Raw genomic sequence first — 19249 nt, 5'->3', positions numbered from 1 at the left:
ACTGTTTTCATTACTGTAGCTCTGTGATAGAGTTTGAAGTCAGGGATGGTAATGCCTCCAGAAGATCCTTTATTGTATAGGATTGTTTTGGCTATCCTGGGTTTTTTATTTTTCCATATAAAATTGATTATTGTCCTCTCAAGATCTGTGAAGAATTTTGATGGGACCTTGATGGGAATTGCATTGAATCTATAAATTGCCTTTGGTAGAATTGCCATTTTTACTATGTTGATCTGGACTTGAGGTTTTTGCATGGTGATAGATATGTATCTATTTTCATTCTTCTATATGTTGACATCCAGTTATGCCCACACCATTTGTTGAAGATGTTTTCTTTTTCCATTGTATAATTTTAGCTTTTTTGTCAAAAATCAGGTGTTTGTAAGTGTGTGGATTAATATCCTGGTTCAATTTGATTCCATTGGTCAACTGCTCTGTTTTTATGTCAGTACCAAGCTGTTTTGATTACTGTAGCTCTGTTGTAGATCATGATGTCAGGGATGGTGATGCCTCTGGAAGTTCCTTTAATGTATAGGATTGTTTGGGCTCTCTTGTTTTTTTCCATATGAAGATTATTATTGTTCTTTTTATGTCTGTGACAAATTTTGTTGTTTTTTGGGGGGGATTGCATTGAATCTATAGATTGCTTTTATCGTACCTATGCAAGATCATGGGAGATCTTTCCATTTTTTGGTATCTTCTTAAATTTCTTTCTTTAAAGATTTAAAATTCTTGATGAAAATGTTTTTCACTTCTTTAGTTACTTTTGCTATTGTAAAAGGTGATGCTTCCCTGATTCTTTTCTCTTCTTANCTTTTTTTTTTTTTTTTCTTTTTTAACGGTCCTTTCTTTTTTTTTTTTTTTTTTTTTTTTTTTTTTTGAGACAGGGTTCTCTGTAGCTTTGGAGCCTGTCCTGGAACTCACTCTTGTAGACCAGGCTGACCTTACACTCAGAGAGACACACCTGCCTCTTCCTCATGAGTGCTGGGATTAAAAGTGTGTGCCATCAATGGCTGGCATTCTTTCTCATTTCTGTATAGGAGGGCTACTGATTTGCTTGAGTTGATCTTGTATCCTGCCACATTACTGAAGGTATTTATCATCTGTAGGCTTTCCTTGGTAGAGTTTTTGAGGTCACTTATATATAATGTTATATCATCAGCAAATAATGAAAGTTTGGCATCTTCCTTTACAATTTGTATCCCCTTGATCTCCTATTGTTGTTGTATTGCTATAGCCAGAACTTCAAAACTATGTTGAAGAGATAAGAAGAGAGTGGACAGCCTGTCTTTTTCCTGATTTTAGTTGAATCACTTTGAGTTTCTCTCCATTTAATTTAATTTTGGCTGTAGGCTTGCTGTGTATTGCATTTATGTATAGATATGTTCCTTTTATCCTTGATCTCTCTAAGACCTTTAATATGAAGAAGTGTTGAATTTTGTCAAATGCTTTCTCAGAATCAAATAAGATGATCATATGGAGATTTTTCTTTCAGTTTATTTATATGATGGATTACATTGATTATTATATGGTGAGGGGATTTTTTTTTATCCAGTGTATTTGGTGTTCTGTAAGTCTCTTGTACCTTTATAGGGATATCCTTATTTAGAATTGGAAGGTTTCTATGATTTTCTTGGATATATTCCCTGTGCCTTTGAGCTGGAGTTCTTCTTCTATCCCTATTATTCTTAGGTTTGGTCTTTTCATAGTGTCCCAGATTTCTTTGATGTTTTGTGTTAAGAAGTTGTTATATTTAATGTTTTCTTTGACCAATGAATCAATTTTCTCTATCGTATCTTCAACACCTTTTTTCTATCTCTTGTATTCTTTTGGTTATACATGCCTCTGTAGTTCCTGTTCATTTATCTAGATTTTCCATTTCCAGAATTCCTTCGGTTTGTGTTTTTCTTATTGCCTCTATTTCAGTCTTCAAATCTTGAAATGGTGGCTTCACCTGTTTGATTGATTTTCTATGGGTATTTATTAATTTCTTCAAACTCTTTTGTCTTTTCCTTTGTTTTTTTTTTTAAGGGAGTTTTCATTTCATGTTTAAAGGTCTCCATCATCTTCATAAAGTTACATTTAAAGTCATTTTCTTCTGCTTCTTCAGGGTTAGGATGAACAAGTCTTTCTGTTGTGTGACCAATGGGTTCTAGCGTTACCATATTGCTTTTTAAGTTGTTGGATGAATTCTTGCATTGGCGCCTAAACATTTCTTTCTTTAGTTGATGCCGGCAGTATCTTTTTGTCTTGGCACAATCCTTGAAGTTGCTGTCTGAGTCTTTGCCAATTGTTCTTGCTCTGTTCTGTACTGTCAATGTCTGTGTCTCAGGGAGCCACTTAGGTATCTCTTATCCTGCTCTTGGTCTTCTCTCCTCATTCACTTTCTCGGACCACTCTGTTCATTTACAGCTTGTGCTTTAGAGTTCCTCTCTTGGTCCTCTCTCTTCTTCCTCTCAGCAGAAAACTCTCCTTCTGGATAGCTAGATAAGCTAAAGCAGGAGAAGAAGGGTCCTGGGGGTTTAGCCCACTATGGAGAGCCTAGAGAGTGAGGTGTCCCACCATGTGACTTGTCACTCACCTTTTGGTCCTCTCTGTAGAAAGCTGTAGGAAGCTGTGTTTCGGAGTTCCACCAAGGTTGCAGAAAGATAGGCTTTGAAGAGGTAGAGAAATACACTATTATCATGGTCTCATAAATAAATTGACAGGTTTGTAAATCCCCAACTGGATAACCCAAGCAAGTAGCCAACATAAGGATTCATGGCATAGCCAGGCTTAGTAGGCAGAAAAATCCATTCCATAGATTTGTAAGATTGGTGGAGTATTATGTTACTCATTCTTGATGATTTCTTCAATACTCAACATCAAATTGGGAACCATTTTGATGGGCATGGTCCATTGATAAATAACCAGACCAGCTCAATTAAAAAGATTTTAATAATTGAGGGAAAACTTACACAACCAAAGATCCCGCAAAAGCCAGGAGCGCAGTAAACCAAAGTTGAAGCAGGGAGTGCACCCACAAGATTTATCTGTATTTCTTGGCCTTAGGGGGACACACCCCCAAAATAGAATGTGATTGGCTGAGCTTCCCCATCACCATTTGACCTGAAACCACAATAATAGGGTTCCAAATTGAGAGGTATCAGAGGGGAAGACCAAAATGAGAAGTAAAGAAGACAGATAGCTGGAACAAGAGGTCTTGCCTAAGCTGATGATTTATGACAAACACATTTTTAGGTCATTATTATTTCTTACATGTTATTCATAGGGCAAAATAGTCAAGGTCAGCAGTGCACTAAATCAGACAATATTTGCAGAGAACCCAGGAAACCTCAGGCACGGCTGCCTTGGGACTAATATCCACAGCCCCAGTGAAAGTTGGATCCCCAGAAACTGCAACCCTCACTCCTTGGAGAGAATGGCTCCAGCCCTAAGTGAAACTTGCCAAGTCAACCCTAGAAAAGAACAAAGTTGTTATTTACTTTTTCATTTGTCATTTTATTAGACTTTCTGAGAATGCCTTGCATCGGTTTGAATCTAAATGCTAGGCAAATACTCAACATGTTGAGCTCTCTCATCTGCCCAGAGACCTAGTTCCATACACTTGAAACTTGCAATGGCTGAAGATGGAATTCTGTCTGTAGATTACATAAAAACCATGGGAAAAGCTCTAGTGGGTGGGTAACCACTAGCTGTAAGTCTTCCTGCAGCAAACTCAGACCAAATATTCAATTTAATGTGAATTTTGTGGTGGGTGGCATCTCCTTATCTTTCCATATTGAACAGAGACACTAGAAGGCAAATCCATCTTCCTCTACTTTATTGTTGTTTTTCATTTCATACAAGAAAGACAATTATATAAATCCAGTATGATATGGACATCAATGATATCTTCAATTTACTAATCAGTAAATACAATAGAATTGCAGGGAATTCATTGAGTGAGTGACAGGGGTTATAAGCAAGAAATAAATAGATTTTGCACATTCACAATTATCTTCACAACTCTTGGTCTCCTCAGATCATAAAGGAGGGGTAAAGACATAGTGTTTTAGAAATTCAGAATCAAAACATAGCAAGAAAATTGTCACAGATAAAGACAACTACTGCTTTTAATAGAAAACAAAGTTGGGCAGTTGTGTGTTGCAAAGAATGCCAAGAGTTTCAGGAGGGCCCACTTCTTTGTCCTGGCTACCGGATAGCTTAGCCTGGAAATAACCACACAGAAACTTTATTAATTAAATTACTGCTTGGTCCATTAGCTCTAGTTTCTTATTGCCTAACTCTTATATTAATTTAACCCATTTCTATTAATCTATGTATCACCATGTGACAGTAGCTTACTAGGTAAAATTCCCAGCATCTGTCTCTGGTTGATCCATGGTGTCTTTCAAACTCTGCTTTCTTCCTCCTTACATTCAGTTCCATATTCCTCACCTACCTAAGATCTACCCTATCAACAGGCCAGGGTTGTTTCTTTATTCATTATCCAATGAAAGCTTCACATGGACAGAAGAACCTCCCACACCATTTTCCCTTTTCTATTTAAATTAAAAGGAAGGCTTTAACATAGTAAAATTACATATAACAAAACAGTTATCAAGCAAGAATTACAGTTACAATATCTATATATACTTTATCTTTATCATAACTAAGGAAAACTATAACTATAAATTCTTCAACTCCATCAAAGACTCCAGAAGAAAATAATTTACCTAAGTAAACAGGAATTACACTGTAAACAACTTCCGGAACCCTAGAAATGACAGAGACATCTTGCTGCCTGGACAGTCATCCAAAGTTCTGTACTGCTGGATCATCCATCGTCAGCCTACAGGCCCATAGTATCCAGCAGACTTTTCCGTGAAGCAGAAAATTTCAGACAGGTCTGCCTATACTGGCAATTTGCCAGTCACTTTCTTCTGTATCCTGCAGAATGTCTCACAGATTCTTTCAGGAAGCAAGAACCCCAAAGGATCATTTCACCTTTAGGCCAGTTCAGAAGTCATTTCTTGATGGGTACTGCATGTCCAGTTCAACAGTTCAGGCAAGAGCAGTTTCTTGCCCAAATGGCTAACCAACTCCATAAGGAGCCTCTTCAATGTCCATCATCCTTTTGAAGTAGCTTGGTGCTGCCAGGAGCAGATATGTCTTATTGTCCTTAAAAGTCTTAAGTTCTTAAACATTTTAAATGTCATATTCTGAAGGTCTCTGAAAGATCTGAAGAATCCCTCTCCATCTGAAATATTTCTCTGTACATCTAGATAATCGAAATAGCATAACTACAAACTTGACTATGATAGATGGTTATCTATTGATCTATATTTCTTAATTATGCATTGCATTTTTAAATGAACTATATAATCACAATACCTTAATCAAGAGCAGAAATATACATATAACAAAATTGACCTTAAATTTGTATCAATAAACCAAGATCCATATCAATGCAAATTACTCATATCTATAACATATCTCCTTTTAAATGTAAGAGAAAATTTATAAACAATATTTGGGAATATGGGCATAGTTCTGTCCATACTGCTTCCTGTTGTTTGGGGGCACTGTTAATCAGGCCTTTCATAGTGTATCCTGTGTGCTAGGTTCATCTCAGTCAGCGGTTGGGCAAACAAATTTTTGAGGGGTGTTCTCAGCAACTTTTCAGGGGGTCTTGTTTCATGATACCATATTGGTCTGGAAGCAACCCACAAGTTCTCATTTTCTGTGAAAACAAAAGAAAAGCCTCTTTTCCAAAGCAACATGTCCTTAGACTCAAATTTTGGAATCACGACACTTTAGCTTGGTTTATTTAACTTAGAAGCCCATACAATGGGATCATTCACAATCAAAAAATTCAGAGAAAACACAATACTACACATAATCCAGGTTCTTCAAATTTTTCATCTTTATGTGGCTTATTTTTCTTTCTGTACTCTGTGTCTTTAAAGACTTTTCCTTTTTTAACCATTTACTTCTTTTTACAACTGTCTATACTCTTTCCTCTCTGTCCCAAGCCTATGCACATTTATCCAACACTGTGACTCATTTAGAGTTCTTTTATGTCTAAATGTTGAGCACCAAAGTCATTCCACTTGGAGTTTGTTTTCTTCTTGGCAAAACTGGCCTTTGGGCAAAGAAATGCCCCAACCACTGACAAGACACATGGTATTCAGAAATGGATAAGAGGGACTGTCAAATCTTGCCAAAACAGGGTAAGACAGTTTTGTTAAATTTCTTGCCTCTGAAAGTGGTCTGTCAATTACTCTAGGCCTTAGCCAAAATTGGTTGCTTCAACATTGCAAATGAGACTTTGGGCCCAGGTAGCCAGTTGTCTCTGTCATTGTTGCACACTTTGGAAGTTGTTTGATTGCACTTCCTGCTTACTCAAGTAATATTATTTCCCTTCTTGGATGTTCGATGAGGTTGAATTCTAGATAGTTGTAGTTACTTTCCTCTTATGACTTGTTCAGGTTATTATACTAGTTAGGATAGGATAATTATGGAATATATTTGTTTTTAGTATATATAATTTTGTATTAGACTTACAACTCTCTTATTTAAACAAAGAGGGAAGGTTCTGTAGGAAGTCTTACAGCCAGTGGTTACCCGTTCACTGGGGAATGGCCTCTTATATTATATAAGACAATATAGAGCATACATATGAGCTCTTTTTCTGGCTGTGGGATTTGGTTTCTGATCTCTGGTTAGGCAGAGGATTCTGATTTGTGAGTCCACCTCTAAATAAATAACCATTTATTTCTCAATTCTGAGCTAGTGTGAGATTTCTTTTAAGCATCCTTCTTCGGTTGTGGCACCTGCCTTTTATCCCAGTACTTAGGAATCAGAAGAAGACAAATCTCGGTGTTCAAGGCCAGCCTGTTCTACAGAGCAAGTTTCAGGGCATCCAGGGCCAGGCAAAGAAACCCCGCCTTGAAAAAAAACAAAAACAAAAACAAACAAACAAACAAATAGAGAAAGAAAATTTTTGGAACATAAGCTGTCCTGGAAATGAAAACCTGATTATCATTAAAATCCCCATTTCAAGCACGTCCTGTATTTTCTTTTACCACATCAACAAATCCTGAATGATTTCCATTAACTTCTTATTATGGAAGTTAAATAATGAGCCTGATGTCCTGGGGTTTGAGTCTTTTTTTTAAAAAAAAAAAAAATTTAGTGGCCAATTCAGGTAGAAAAATAACGGTCTTTCTTTCTTTCATTCATTCTTTCTTCCTTCCTTTTTTTTCACAGGGTTTGTGGAAATATGATACAGAATGCCGAAAAAAGTATGGGGATTTGTGGGGGTAAGTATTCTGGAAATGGCCAATATGTAGGTTGGTTATTATATGACACCAAACTGCATGACAATTTTGTCAAGTCCAGAGTATCTTAGGACACGTTTGCCTCATTTTTAAATTTATTCTTTGTGTCTTTCACATGATGCATCTCAACATCTCAATTCCATTCATCTCTGTCCATTTGTATCCACCTCTGCCTTTGTAACCTCCTGCCTAAAGTTAAAAAAATAAGAGAAAAGAAAAAAGTACAAAAAAGTAAATAAATGAATAAGAAAAACGAGAGAGAGAGAGGAATGAAGAAAAATTCTGTGAAAAACCACTGGCCATAAAGAACATAAACATGCTTATCAATTACAGACTACAAGGAAGTTCCGCTGTCAGTCAGGGGGAGTGAGGGCAGCTAGATCCCAACACACATCGCGCCACACAGTACACCTCTTAGTCCATACACTTCTACTTGTAATTGTTCAATGCAAACAATCATTGTTCTAGTTCAACTTCTCCAGTTTTTGTTCTACTATCAATAGTGGGCCCTCACTGGGACTCCTCCTCGATATCCTATAGTTGTCCTGTGTCATTCCTGAGGTTTTGGATCTACAGGCCCAATCCTATCACATGCTCCAGAAGATCATAGTTGGTTTGGGCCAGCTCATTGGCTGTTTCTGGGACAGTGTTTTGTTTTTGTTTTTGTTTGTTTATTTGTTTGGTTGGGTTTTTTTTCTTTTTTTTTCTTTTTTTTTTTTTTTTTTGGTTTTTCAAGGCAGGGTTTCTCTGTGGCTTTGGAGCCTGTCCTGGAACTAGCTCTTGTAGACCAGGTTGGTCTCGAACTCACAGAGATCCACCTGCCTCTGCCTCCCGAGTGCTGGGATTAAAGGCGTGCGCCACCGTCACCCGGCTTGGGACTGTGTTGTTATTGCAGGGTTGGTCAGAGTCACAAGGGTGAGCTCTTCAGCACTGCCATTGATAGTTCACTCTGTGCAGCTGTGAGTATGATGCAGGACCCGTTTCCTGCTTTCATGCCTTCAGGGCCAGCTCACCTACATAAACACCACCAGGGCCAGCTCACCTGCATTCTGTTGACCAGGTGTGGTGTGGGGGGCTACTACTCTCCTGAGTCCTGCAGCTGGTGAGGGACAGAGACAACTCTTCCACTCTAATGACCTCAGTGCCAGTTCTCCCAACCTGCAACAGATGTCTTAGCGAGGAGCACCTTTCCCTCGTACAAGCCAAGTGGCAGATGATGAGCAGGGCCAGACCTCCCACGCTCACTGTTCTGGGTGACTCACCTGCACCCTGTGTACAGTATCAGCTATACTGTTTTGCCCAAGTGAGGCAAAGAACCTGTTCTTAGGAGTGATGCAGTTGGCAAGGGGTTAGGTCATATCCTTTTCCTACTGCAGGTGGTGAGGGGATGAGGTGGGGCATCTTTCTTTCACTTATGCTACCACATGGCCAACAAGAGAGGATGGGATCCTCTTTCCCACTCTCATGTTTGCAGGGCCAGCTCACCCATCATCAGTTAGCTTTACTTTGCAGTCCAAGCAAGGTATATTAGCCTCTTCTCAGTGCTACAGTTGATAATGGACAGGGACAGTTCTCCCTAGCATTGCAGCTAAGGAGGGGCTGTTCCAACTCTGTGTAATCCTATCTTCTGTGTGAGCCCATATTTCGATATGGCACAAAAGCCATTAGCCCGGTTTGAGCGGATCATGTAGCTCTGCAGACAAGCTGTCTCTGCCCTTAACAAAAGCCAGGATGCCTGCTCCTAGCTTCTTTTGTTAAAATGGTGGCGCACGCCTTTAATTCCAGCACTCGGGAGGCAGAGGCAGGCGGATCTCTGTGAGATCGAGACCAGCCTGGTCTACAGAGCTAGTTCCAGGACAGGCTCCAAAGCCACAGAGAAACCCTGTCTCGAAAAAAAAAAAATGTGGATTACCTGAGAAGAGATGTTTGACTAAAGCTGATGTCTTCCTTCCTTTTGTAATTTGGAGGATGTCTTATAGAGATGCTAATTCAGGACCTACCTGACTGCCAGATGCGGATGAGACTTGAGCCCAGGCACCTGGTTGCCTAGGTGATGGCTTAATGTGCCCCCCCCTGCTCAATTTGGTGTGGGTATATAAGATGTTTGGACAATAAACGGTGATTCTGGCTTTTTCCATGATGAGGGTGTAAGCTGTGTCAATTTTATTCCTCACGACTCCGTTCCAGTCAGGTTAAGGAATTTATGTTGGACCCTCGCGGGCTCCCACACTTCTAGGCCTATTGTTGTATCAGACATGGGCCTTGGCAGCAGCCCAGGCCAAGATATCGCCACGGTCCTGGGTGACACTTAACCTCAGTCCACTTGTCACTGTTTTCACCTCTTCAATCTACCTTTCTTCACAGGATCTCTCTCTCTCTCTCTCTCTCTCTCTCTCTCTCTCTCTCTCTCTCTCTCTCCCTCTCTCCTATAACACACCTTACATTTGCTCACCAAAATAGTGCCCAACCACCCAACACTGTAAGGCCCCTTGAAACCCCATGTTTTCTCCTCAGCACCCAGAGCAGGCCACCCTGGAAATGCATGTGTGATTACTTGTCCTATTCAGTAATAATCACATTTGCCTATTTTTAAGTGTGTGACAGCATGTCCTGCCAGTATTTCCATATGTATGTATGTTAAAACTCACAGTCTAAAAGACTGAGAAAGTTGTAGGCAATCTTTTCATGATCCAGGGACACATAATATTACTTCCATCCAGTGATATGTAATGGTCCTTGCCTTCATTTACTTTTCCTTAGAACTTTTAAATTGTGTGGAATGTATTATTTCAGATGACATGTAATGTGTCCTTATAATTCAGGAGAGCACTTCTTTCCCAACTGATTTATACTTAAAGAAAAGCAAAATCACTTTATAAAAGTATTTACAGTAAATATATACTTTTTAAAGACAGGCTACCCCAAAACAGGCATATTTGTGATTACTTTTAGTTTAATTTCCTATATCAAAACTTTGTAATTATTTTATATCTATTATTTCTTTTATTGTTTGGGACTATAATACTGCTTCATTTCTCCCTTCCCTTTTTTCCCTTCAAATGCTTCCATATTCCCCTCATTGCTGTCTTTCAGACACATTGTCTTTTCATTAATTACTACTACATGCACATATATAGACATATGTAAATGTTGAATATATGTAAATGCATATATCTGTGTGTATACATGCATATAGATAGATGATAGATAGATAGATAGATAGATAGATAGATAGATAGATAGATAGATAGATAGATTTTTAAGTATAACCTGCTCAGTTTGTAAAATGACACTCATATGTATGTTTTCAGAACTGACCATGTGTAAGTGAATAATCAATTGGTGTAGTCTTCCCTGGGAAGAGTATTTCTTTCACTCTCAGCATTTCTTGGTTTTCTCTAGTTCTTTATTCAGGTTTGGGTCTTCCTTGGTTTTCTCCCTCTTTTTTCAGGCCAGATCTAAATGTGTCTTAGGTTGTTGTGGAAGTGTCTATGAAGCCCACATTGGACCGGATGTCACTGACTTCAATATCTGCCCCCTGACTACTGATCCTAGGGGTCTGTGACATCACATCTTGATGAATTTTCTTTGTCTTTTTTTTTTTTTTTACATTTGAAAATAGTCAATGACTATTTAGCAGGAATGTATGGGATATAGTCTCTCAACACATACTACTCACTTTGAAGAACAGGTATAGGATGAGTTAAACCATGCTGTTGCCTTCTAGGATTTTTATTTATTGCTTTGTGTGATGATTGAGCCAACAGCAGCAGATCTTCCCTCTCAAAACTCCTGGGGTTTTGGTAAGAGCCTGGGGAAAAGTGACATCGCTGTACTGTGTGTCAAAAACATAGTGGAGGAGGTTCTGTCCCTTCATCTCTTCTCATTCATCAACAGAAACCACAGTACTAATCACAGGGTCTGCTGAGTTGGCATGGCCAGGTGACCGATTGCCGAGACTGTGCTGTGCTGCATCTCTTATAGCTCTAAAGGAACTTCTTGTAATATTATTGCTCGTTAATTGTTCATAGTTTATCTTTAGGGGCTGGAGAGATGTTTCAGCAGTGAATAGCAATTGTTGCTTTTACAGAATATCCACAGTTGGGTCCCAACACCCATATGGTCACTCACACCCAGGAAATCTGATACAACCTCAGACATTCAAGAGCTTCTGCACATTCATCATAGTTATGTTCACACTTACATATGAAATAAAAAATAGCTTATCTTTAAATTTGAATACACTTATTGTCATTCTGACATCAATATATCTTTTTAATTTTTGTATGTTTATACTGAAGTTCACAAGCCCATGTTATTATACAAACTAGGAAGGAATCCAATACCAGCCTCCATTCCAAGCATAGATAGTTAATAATTTTAAATGTTGAACAAACTAAACCATATATGATATAGGATTTAAGGCAATGACTAATTTTTGGAATCAAAGGACTTTCTTCCAAATAAGAGTTTTATATTTTTAGGGAAAAAGACTCATGATCCTTTGGTTGAGGATTATGGCCCTTATTGACATGGAAAGAGTTACAGAAGATTGATTTCACCATCAACTCTCTGATCCTTCACAACTATTTTTGGGACCATGTCTCTTAGGGGTAAATCCTAAGGTGAAATAGGAAATGAGTAAAACATCAAGTTAAGCATAGTAACATATGAAATAACCCAGTTTCCAGAGGCAATCTGGAGGCCCTTCCTTACCTGGGCTCCATATGAGGATCAGAGCATGTGTAGATAAGATAAAAGCTAGGGAAACACAAATTTGAGAAGCTGTACTTGAAAGGTCTTATCAAGGGCTGCACACTGCATGGTAGATACCAATATGGCTCTTTTCTCAGGTTACCAGTATACTTCATTGCTGTCAGTGCAATCATATTCTTAATTAGTAGTATCTATTATTTATATAGATCTANATATAAAACTGTCCATGTCCCTGGGACACAAAAGCCTAAGATCCAGTGTCATCTGAACTCTTGATCTGTATCTTGGCATTCCAAGCACTCTTTCCTTCAGAGTTTTGTGCTTTCTTGCTTTTTCTCTGACCTCCCTGACTAACTTAAAACATATTACTTTTGTGCTGTTTGGGCTGGAATTTAAAACTGTCTTTGAACTTAAATTATAAAGGACAGCACAGTTCATTCCCAAATGTGCTCATATAGTGGTCTGTATTTCATCTTTTCCTGGGTTATGTTATTCTTCATTTCCAGAAGTAACAAGTGGCTTCTGTGGTTGAGCTAGCAGTAGTTGTCGCCCTTTCTTGTAGAACCAGAGGTAACATCAGGAACAAAGTTTAACCATATCTCTTTTCCTAATACAGATTGTATGATGGGAAGCAGCCTCTTCTGGTCATTGCAGAGCCAGACATGATCAGAAAAGTGCTAGTGAAGGAATTTTATTCTGTCTTCACAAATCGGCAGGTATATTTTTCTCTTCTCTTAATGTGAGCAATATACAAACTGAAGAGGTTATATTTGAAATTATTTATGTGTATACATATGTTTATATGTTTGTAACAACAATTATTTTTTAAAAATCTTGACTATGAAAGAGATCAGGAAAGAATATATGGAAGAGTTTAGAAAGAGGAATAACAAAGGAGAAATCTTGTAACTGTATCATAATCTCAAAAGTAAACAGTAAAAATGTAAGCATTCATTTAAAAATTGTATTATGAGAGGTTGGAGGTGTTGTTCAGTGGTAGATTAGTCACCTAGCCCAGGGTTCAATTTCCAGTTGACAAAACAAACACATAAACAAGCAAACCTTTTACTATAAAGTACTTAGGTATATGGTGTAATTTGCCAACAATATACAAGGAGTGTTGTGTGTCTTCATGCTATTCAATCTTCCCAAAGAAGAAATTCTCAAACCTTAAAGCAGAGAGGTAAACCAATGGAATGAAGTTGAAGACCTGGATATTAATTCACACACCTATGGACACTTAATTTTTGACAAAGAAGCTAAAAATATACAATGGAAAAATTAAAGCATCTTCAATAAATGGTCCTGGCTTAACTGGATGTCAACCTGTAGAAGAATGAAAATAGATCCATATCTATCACCATGCACAAAACTCAAGTCCAAATGGACCTCAATATAAATCCGACCACACTTAACCTGATAGAAGGTAAAGTGAGAAGTAGCCTTCGATGTGTGGCCACATGAGACAACTTCCTAAATATAACCCCAGTAGCAGAGAGAGTGAGAGCAACAATAAATAAATGGGGCATCCTGAAACTGAGATGCTTCTGTAAACGGAAAGACACAGTCAATAAGGCAAAAGGCAGCCTACTGAATAGTAAAAGATCTTCACCAACTCCACATTAAATAGAGAACTGACCTCCATATATATATCAAGAAATTAGACGTCAAAATTCCAAATAATCCAATTAAAAAGGGGGTACAGAATTCTCAACAGAAGAATCTCAAATGGCCAAAAGACACTTAAGAAAATGTTCAATATCCTTAACCATCAGCGAAATGCAAATCAAAACAATTCTGAGATACCATCTCACAGAATTTAGAATGGCTAAGAAAAAAGAAACAATGAGAGTTTACTCTTGAGAGGATATGGAGTAAGGGGAACTCTCATCTATTGCTGGGGGAGATGCAAACTTTCACAACCACTTTTGAAATTAGTATGGTGGTTTCTCAAAAAATTAGGAATCAACCTACCTCAGCATCCAGCAATACCACTCTGGGGCATATATCCAAAAGATGCTCAATCATATTTCAAGGACATATGCTAATATATACATATCATATATACATATTTAATGTAGTTTGCTTATATTTAGCTCCAATTACCTACACTTGTTTTTCCACTCTTGCTCTTTCCCTTCCTCTTTCTAATTATTCTTCCTTCTACTGTTTTTTTTTTAAATTATGGTGTCTCAATGAATTTAATATAGGTTGGTTACAAGAGCACATTTGTACATTGACATCCTCCCAGTATCTACAATGCAGAAGAACGTGGTTCTCCCTTCATAGGTAACCACTACATATCTATAAATCCTCAGTGTAGGACAGGATCTTATGAACTCTTTCTTTCTCTATGACAGAACCCTTATGGGTCTTTCCTGTGGTGGTCCTGTGTAATTTACCATGTTTGGTGGGATTTCAAGATTGCAATGACATTTACATGCCCAGATGGCAGCATTCCCCAAGTCTGTACACATTCCTGTAGACCGTAAAATGTTTTAAATAAATGTCTACTCAGAAAGAACAACAGTAGTTTCTGCACTAGTGCCAAAGACAGTTTGTTAGCAGTTTTATAATACCACATGTATTATAAAGATGACTCAGCAGTTAAGAATGCTGACTGCTATTACAGAGAACAAGGGTCCAATATTCTGCAGTAGTGTGGTGCCAAACAACCAACTGTAGCTCCAATACCATTGGATTCAATGCCCTTGTCTCACTCTAAAGACACTACACATATGTGATACATATACATACATACACACATACATACATATGGTTTTTATTTTAGGCCACCAACCAACTCCCAAATCATGACAGAAAGTCTTAATATTATTTATGAATGCTTGGCTTTATCATAGGTCTTATTTTAGTCCACTTCCCTTTATCTACACTTTTGCTTCCTTTTACCTTCTTCCTTTCTCAGTGTCTCTATATCTGGATGGCTGATGACTGCCTGGCTTATGGACCTGGGATCCTCCCTCATTCTTACTTCCTCCTTATCTCATTCATTCTTCTCTGTCTTGAGCCTACATTTCTCCTAATTATTCGCTCTGCCTACCATCCACACCCATCCTTTCAGCCTAGCTGTTGGCCACTCAGCTCTTTATTAGACCAATCAGGTGCCTTGGGCAGGCAAGGTGAAACAGTTGCAACACATTTTTATATAATTAAACATACATCCTTACATTGTTAAACAAATGCAAACAAAAAAGTAACACACCTCTACAAAGTTAAAGTAATATTCTGCAGCATAAACAAATGTTTATACCTAGTGAAAATAATATTCCATAACATACATACATGTATACATACATACATGTATACATACATACAAGCAAAACACTATCATTAGTTCATTAGATGGGGAGGTGGTATCAAGATCCACTTTCCCCTCAATGTTGTTTCTTTTTAATTTTACTAATCTTCTTTGTGTCTTGGGGTAACCATAGCAACTAAGAGTTCATGTGTGCTATAGTCCTGTCATGTTCAGAGGCCAGTCTGGCAATACTGCTCTAGTTCTTGAAGTCTTTCAACTCCTTCTAAAATGTTCCCTGGGCCTTAGGTAGGAGTGGTTAGAGATATTCTGTCACTTAACATATTCTTAATTTTTTGTGTATAATTGTTAGGTGTTCCATGTAGTTAATGACAACAGTTAAATATAGAAATACTTTTCTTTCCAATGAAATCTGCATGCATTTTAATTTATTATTTTTCTCTCATTGAACTAACTGTCAGACTGAGTTGGAATAAAGGGTGAGGATTGGTATTTTAAAATGTTTTCGTAAAGGAAAACCTTCAGTGTTTCTCCACAAAGGCTTTGTTTAATGATGTTTTTGCCATGTGGAAGAAGTTCTATAACTAATAACATATATTTTTATAATGAAGAAATACTGGAAAATTTCAAGTTAGAATCAAATACATATGCATATGATGGAATGAAATCTCCATTTGGAAAATATAATTATATTTCTCTTCTGCTTATATTCCTGTATAACCAAACATGAAAAAATATTTCCATTACATTCAAGTAATACTTACAAAAGCAAAACATGGTCCTTTCAGTATTTCTGAAAATTTTAAGAATTATTACATCATGTCTTTATTTTTAAAAAAAAAGCTAATGCTGCTGATAGTTGCAAGTACAAAACTGGTCTGAATTAAGTTTGCCATTATAGCCTCTTATGTGGACCCTATTGTGCTAGTTGCTATTTGACAACATGGCACAAACATAGTCTTATTTAGAACCCCAACTGAGAAAATGCTTGCCCCAGGTCACCTGTAGACAGAATATGTGGCATTTTCTTAGTTACTGAGGGCCCCACTTGCTGTGATGGATGCCACTCCTGGGCAGTTAATCTTAGGTTGTGTATGAAAGCAGGCTAAGTGATTCATGAGGAGGAAACCAGTAAGTGGCATTCCTCCATGGCTTGTGCTTCAGGACCTGCCCTTAGGTTCTGACTCTCAGTCCCTGCCCTGACTTCTCTTACTACTGGAGTGTGACTTGAGAATTGGAAGCTAAAATAGACCCTCTACTCCCCAAAGTGGTTTGGTTATAGTCTTTATCACAACAATAGAGATCTAAACTAAGAAAACTATCCAGTATTTTCTGTACTGCGTTGGAGACTGTTTTAGATTTTCTACCTGCTTATTCACCTATACAGGCAGTTTTTCAGCAGAAGAAATTGAGCTGAAATAATATTGTAATATAACCACTTTACACCACACAATGTGGTTATATTATCCTTATTTTAGTTTGAGGCATTTTACATATTTTAATTTATTTTTCATGTGTGTATCTGAGTGTACGTATGTGCATTGAATGTGTACGAGTGATCATAAAAACAAGAAGTAGGTATCAGATACCTGCAAATGGTGTTAGTTGTGCACCACCGAATATAGGTGCTGATAATTGAAACAGGGTCCTCTACAAGAAGAGCAAGTACACTTAACCAATAAGACATCATTCCAGTCCCAGTTTAAAGCATTTTAATTAAAACTTGTTGAGATTCTAGAATAGAACTAAACACCTAGAAGAGGGTCAGAAACTACATTAAGGGAGTGTTCTTTCTTTTATCCATGTTTTACAACTGTTAAGATAACCAATCTCGTGAAGGGCAAAATCCATTTTTCTTGATATTGTAGACTTCTGGTCCAAATGGGTTATTGAAAAAGGGTGTCGCTGCTTGTGAGAATGAAAATTGGAAGAGAGTTCGAACATTACTAAGTCCAGCCTTTACCAGTGGAAAACTGAAAGAGGTAAGAAAATGAAGGACTTGTATGATACATGTAGAAGAGTATATCTGAGAACAACTAAAACCAGTATCGCTTCGAAGGGATGTCCTTTTGAGCATTATGTTCTAAGAATGGTCTTTGCTCTATTGAGATTTAATACACTTAAAACATGATTATCTTCTCATAATTGCAGATGTCTTGTTATTTTGGGACTCAGAACCTCACATTTTAACAACAGAATGTTTTGTGTATTGTGCTTAGATGTTCCCCATCATCCAGAAGTGTGGAGATGTGCTGGTGAAAAACATGAGCCAGGAAGCAGAGAAAGGCAAGCCCATTAACATGAAAGTGTGAGTAGTGGGGTACACATTTTCTGGGGCCTCTTTGCCTCATAGGGAGATCTCCCCTTGCCTGCCAGGTAGCTTATTACTGCAGACTTTGGAGACTTTGCTCCAGATGGATTCATGGACCTGGGACAGAAGTGTGGAATCATTGCCACAAAGAAATTGTGACCACCTGTTGCTGTTTAATGAAGTGGCCCCAGATAGCTCAAACAGTCTTTATTTATGCAGTTTCAATAGCTCGCATGAACAGTTTTACAACCAATTTTTACTTTCTAAGTCTCTAAATATTATTACAATGATTACCGGGTTGTCCCTTGCCTCTTTCCCTTTCTGTCTCCTAACTCTCCTATAGGTAGATGCTATCTTTTGGATCTATATTTCTATTATCAGAAACATGAGCAGTTTTAAAAGCTAAATAGGAACTTTCTAACTAGGCACACATTCATGTAGAACAGTTTTCCTGTTTGTCAGCACATATGGTCACAGTATCATGCAGGGTGAAGGACAATTTTCTCTCTTGTGCTTAATATTTACATCTGTGCCATCCAGTATGATCTGGGTTCTCACAATCAACTTACCAACCAGAATTGGATCAATCCATTCTATATTTTTTACTGTTCTACTCCTTCTTGGGGAATGCCAGGCTTTTCCATTTTGTTCTATAAGCAACGTAACCTGGAAACTTATTCTTTTGTTGCCATTGCTTATCCCCTGGCCTTATGTTTATCTTCCTTAACTTCTTAGGGGTATTGGCATAGTTATTAAATGATAGAACAGTGGGTTTCTGTGATTTTGCTTGTTCTGTTCCTTGAATGTTTCCATTAACTCTTGGTATTATGTATGTAACAGTATTTCTTTAAGATTCTTGTGGTCAAAATCATTCTTCCCAGAACAGTTATACAAATATGTATCTTTAAACTTCATGATACAGTCACCCATCAGGTCAGCAGTGTAGCCAGCATAGTAAAAACAAGGAAAGCACATAACACACGTGCTCTTAGGGTCTTGTCCAGAATTATGCAGGGAACTGTCCACAAATCCTTGCCAAGTAGACTTGCCACAAAGAGAGCTGTTAAAGCTATTCTTAGACATTGTTTCCCAAAAAAGTCACATGACTCCCATCAGCTACCGTTCTGCATGTTGAATTATTTCAGCACCAAAGTAAAAGAGGAATGTGATGTTATTCTGCTATGAACCTTGTGAGAAGTAACAGTTCCCTTCCAGATTGCCTTGGGAGAGTCCCCCTTGTGTATGCAACACAAAATTCGGTTAGTTGTTGTCTTATTGTATGTTCTAGAAGAAAATCATATAGTTTTGAAAGAAAGAATATTTTAGAATAGCAGTGGAAGTGGCAAATAATACATATGAGAGGTAGAGACAGCTGACCTGAGTTCATAGGAGTTCATGGAATCTGGACTGGTAGTCAGAGAGCCTGAATGGCACCAGCTTAGGCCCTCTGCATGCAGGTGACAGTCATGTTGCTTGATCTGTTTGTGAGGCTCCTAACAGTGTGATAAGGACTGCCTTGCTTTGTTGATGCCCAAGGAAGGTCTGCCCCCCCTTTTTTTAATATAATTTTTTTATTGAAAAAAAAAGATTTCCGCCTCCTCCCCGCCTCCCATTTCCCTC

The 19249-nt window shown here is 37.9% G+C and overlaps 1 protein-coding gene and 1 long non-coding RNA gene across 9 annotated transcripts in view; one reads left to right on the top strand and one right to left on the bottom strand.

Moving 5' to 3' along the window:
• The window catches only part of LOC126493002 (uncharacterized), a 236485-nt gene that overhangs the window by 18186 nt on the left and 199050 nt on the right, over positions 1 to 19249 (bottom strand). The gene's annotated exons all lie outside the window — the stretch shown is intronic.
• Positions 1 to 19249, top strand: part of LOC126492995 (cytochrome P450 3A6-like) — a 223526-nt gene that overhangs the window by 106742 nt on the left and 97535 nt on the right. For all 8 annotated transcript variants that reach the window (XM_050129716.1, XM_050129710.1, XM_050129714.1 and 5 more), the window contains exons 3-6: positions 7255 to 7307; positions 12658 to 12757; positions 17187 to 17300; positions 17538 to 17626. In XM_050129716.1, the coding sequence (XP_049985673.1) occupies positions 7255 to 7307; positions 12658 to 12757; positions 17187 to 17300; positions 17538 to 17626 (356 nt within the window). The remainder of the gene's footprint in view (positions 1 to 7254; positions 7308 to 12657; positions 12758 to 17186; positions 17301 to 17537; positions 17627 to 19249) is intronic.

The sequence above is a fragment of the Alexandromys fortis genome, unplaced genomic scaffold, assembly GCF_014885135.2.
Source record: "Alexandromys fortis isolate MF-2015 unplaced genomic scaffold, M_Fortis_MF-2015_v1.1 scaffold_306, whole genome shotgun sequence".
Taxonomy (NCBI): domain Eukaryota; kingdom Metazoa; phylum Chordata; class Mammalia; order Rodentia; family Cricetidae; genus Alexandromys; species Alexandromys fortis.
Note: the sequence above shows the minus strand (reverse complement) of the source record. Positions and strands in the feature narration are given on the sequence as shown.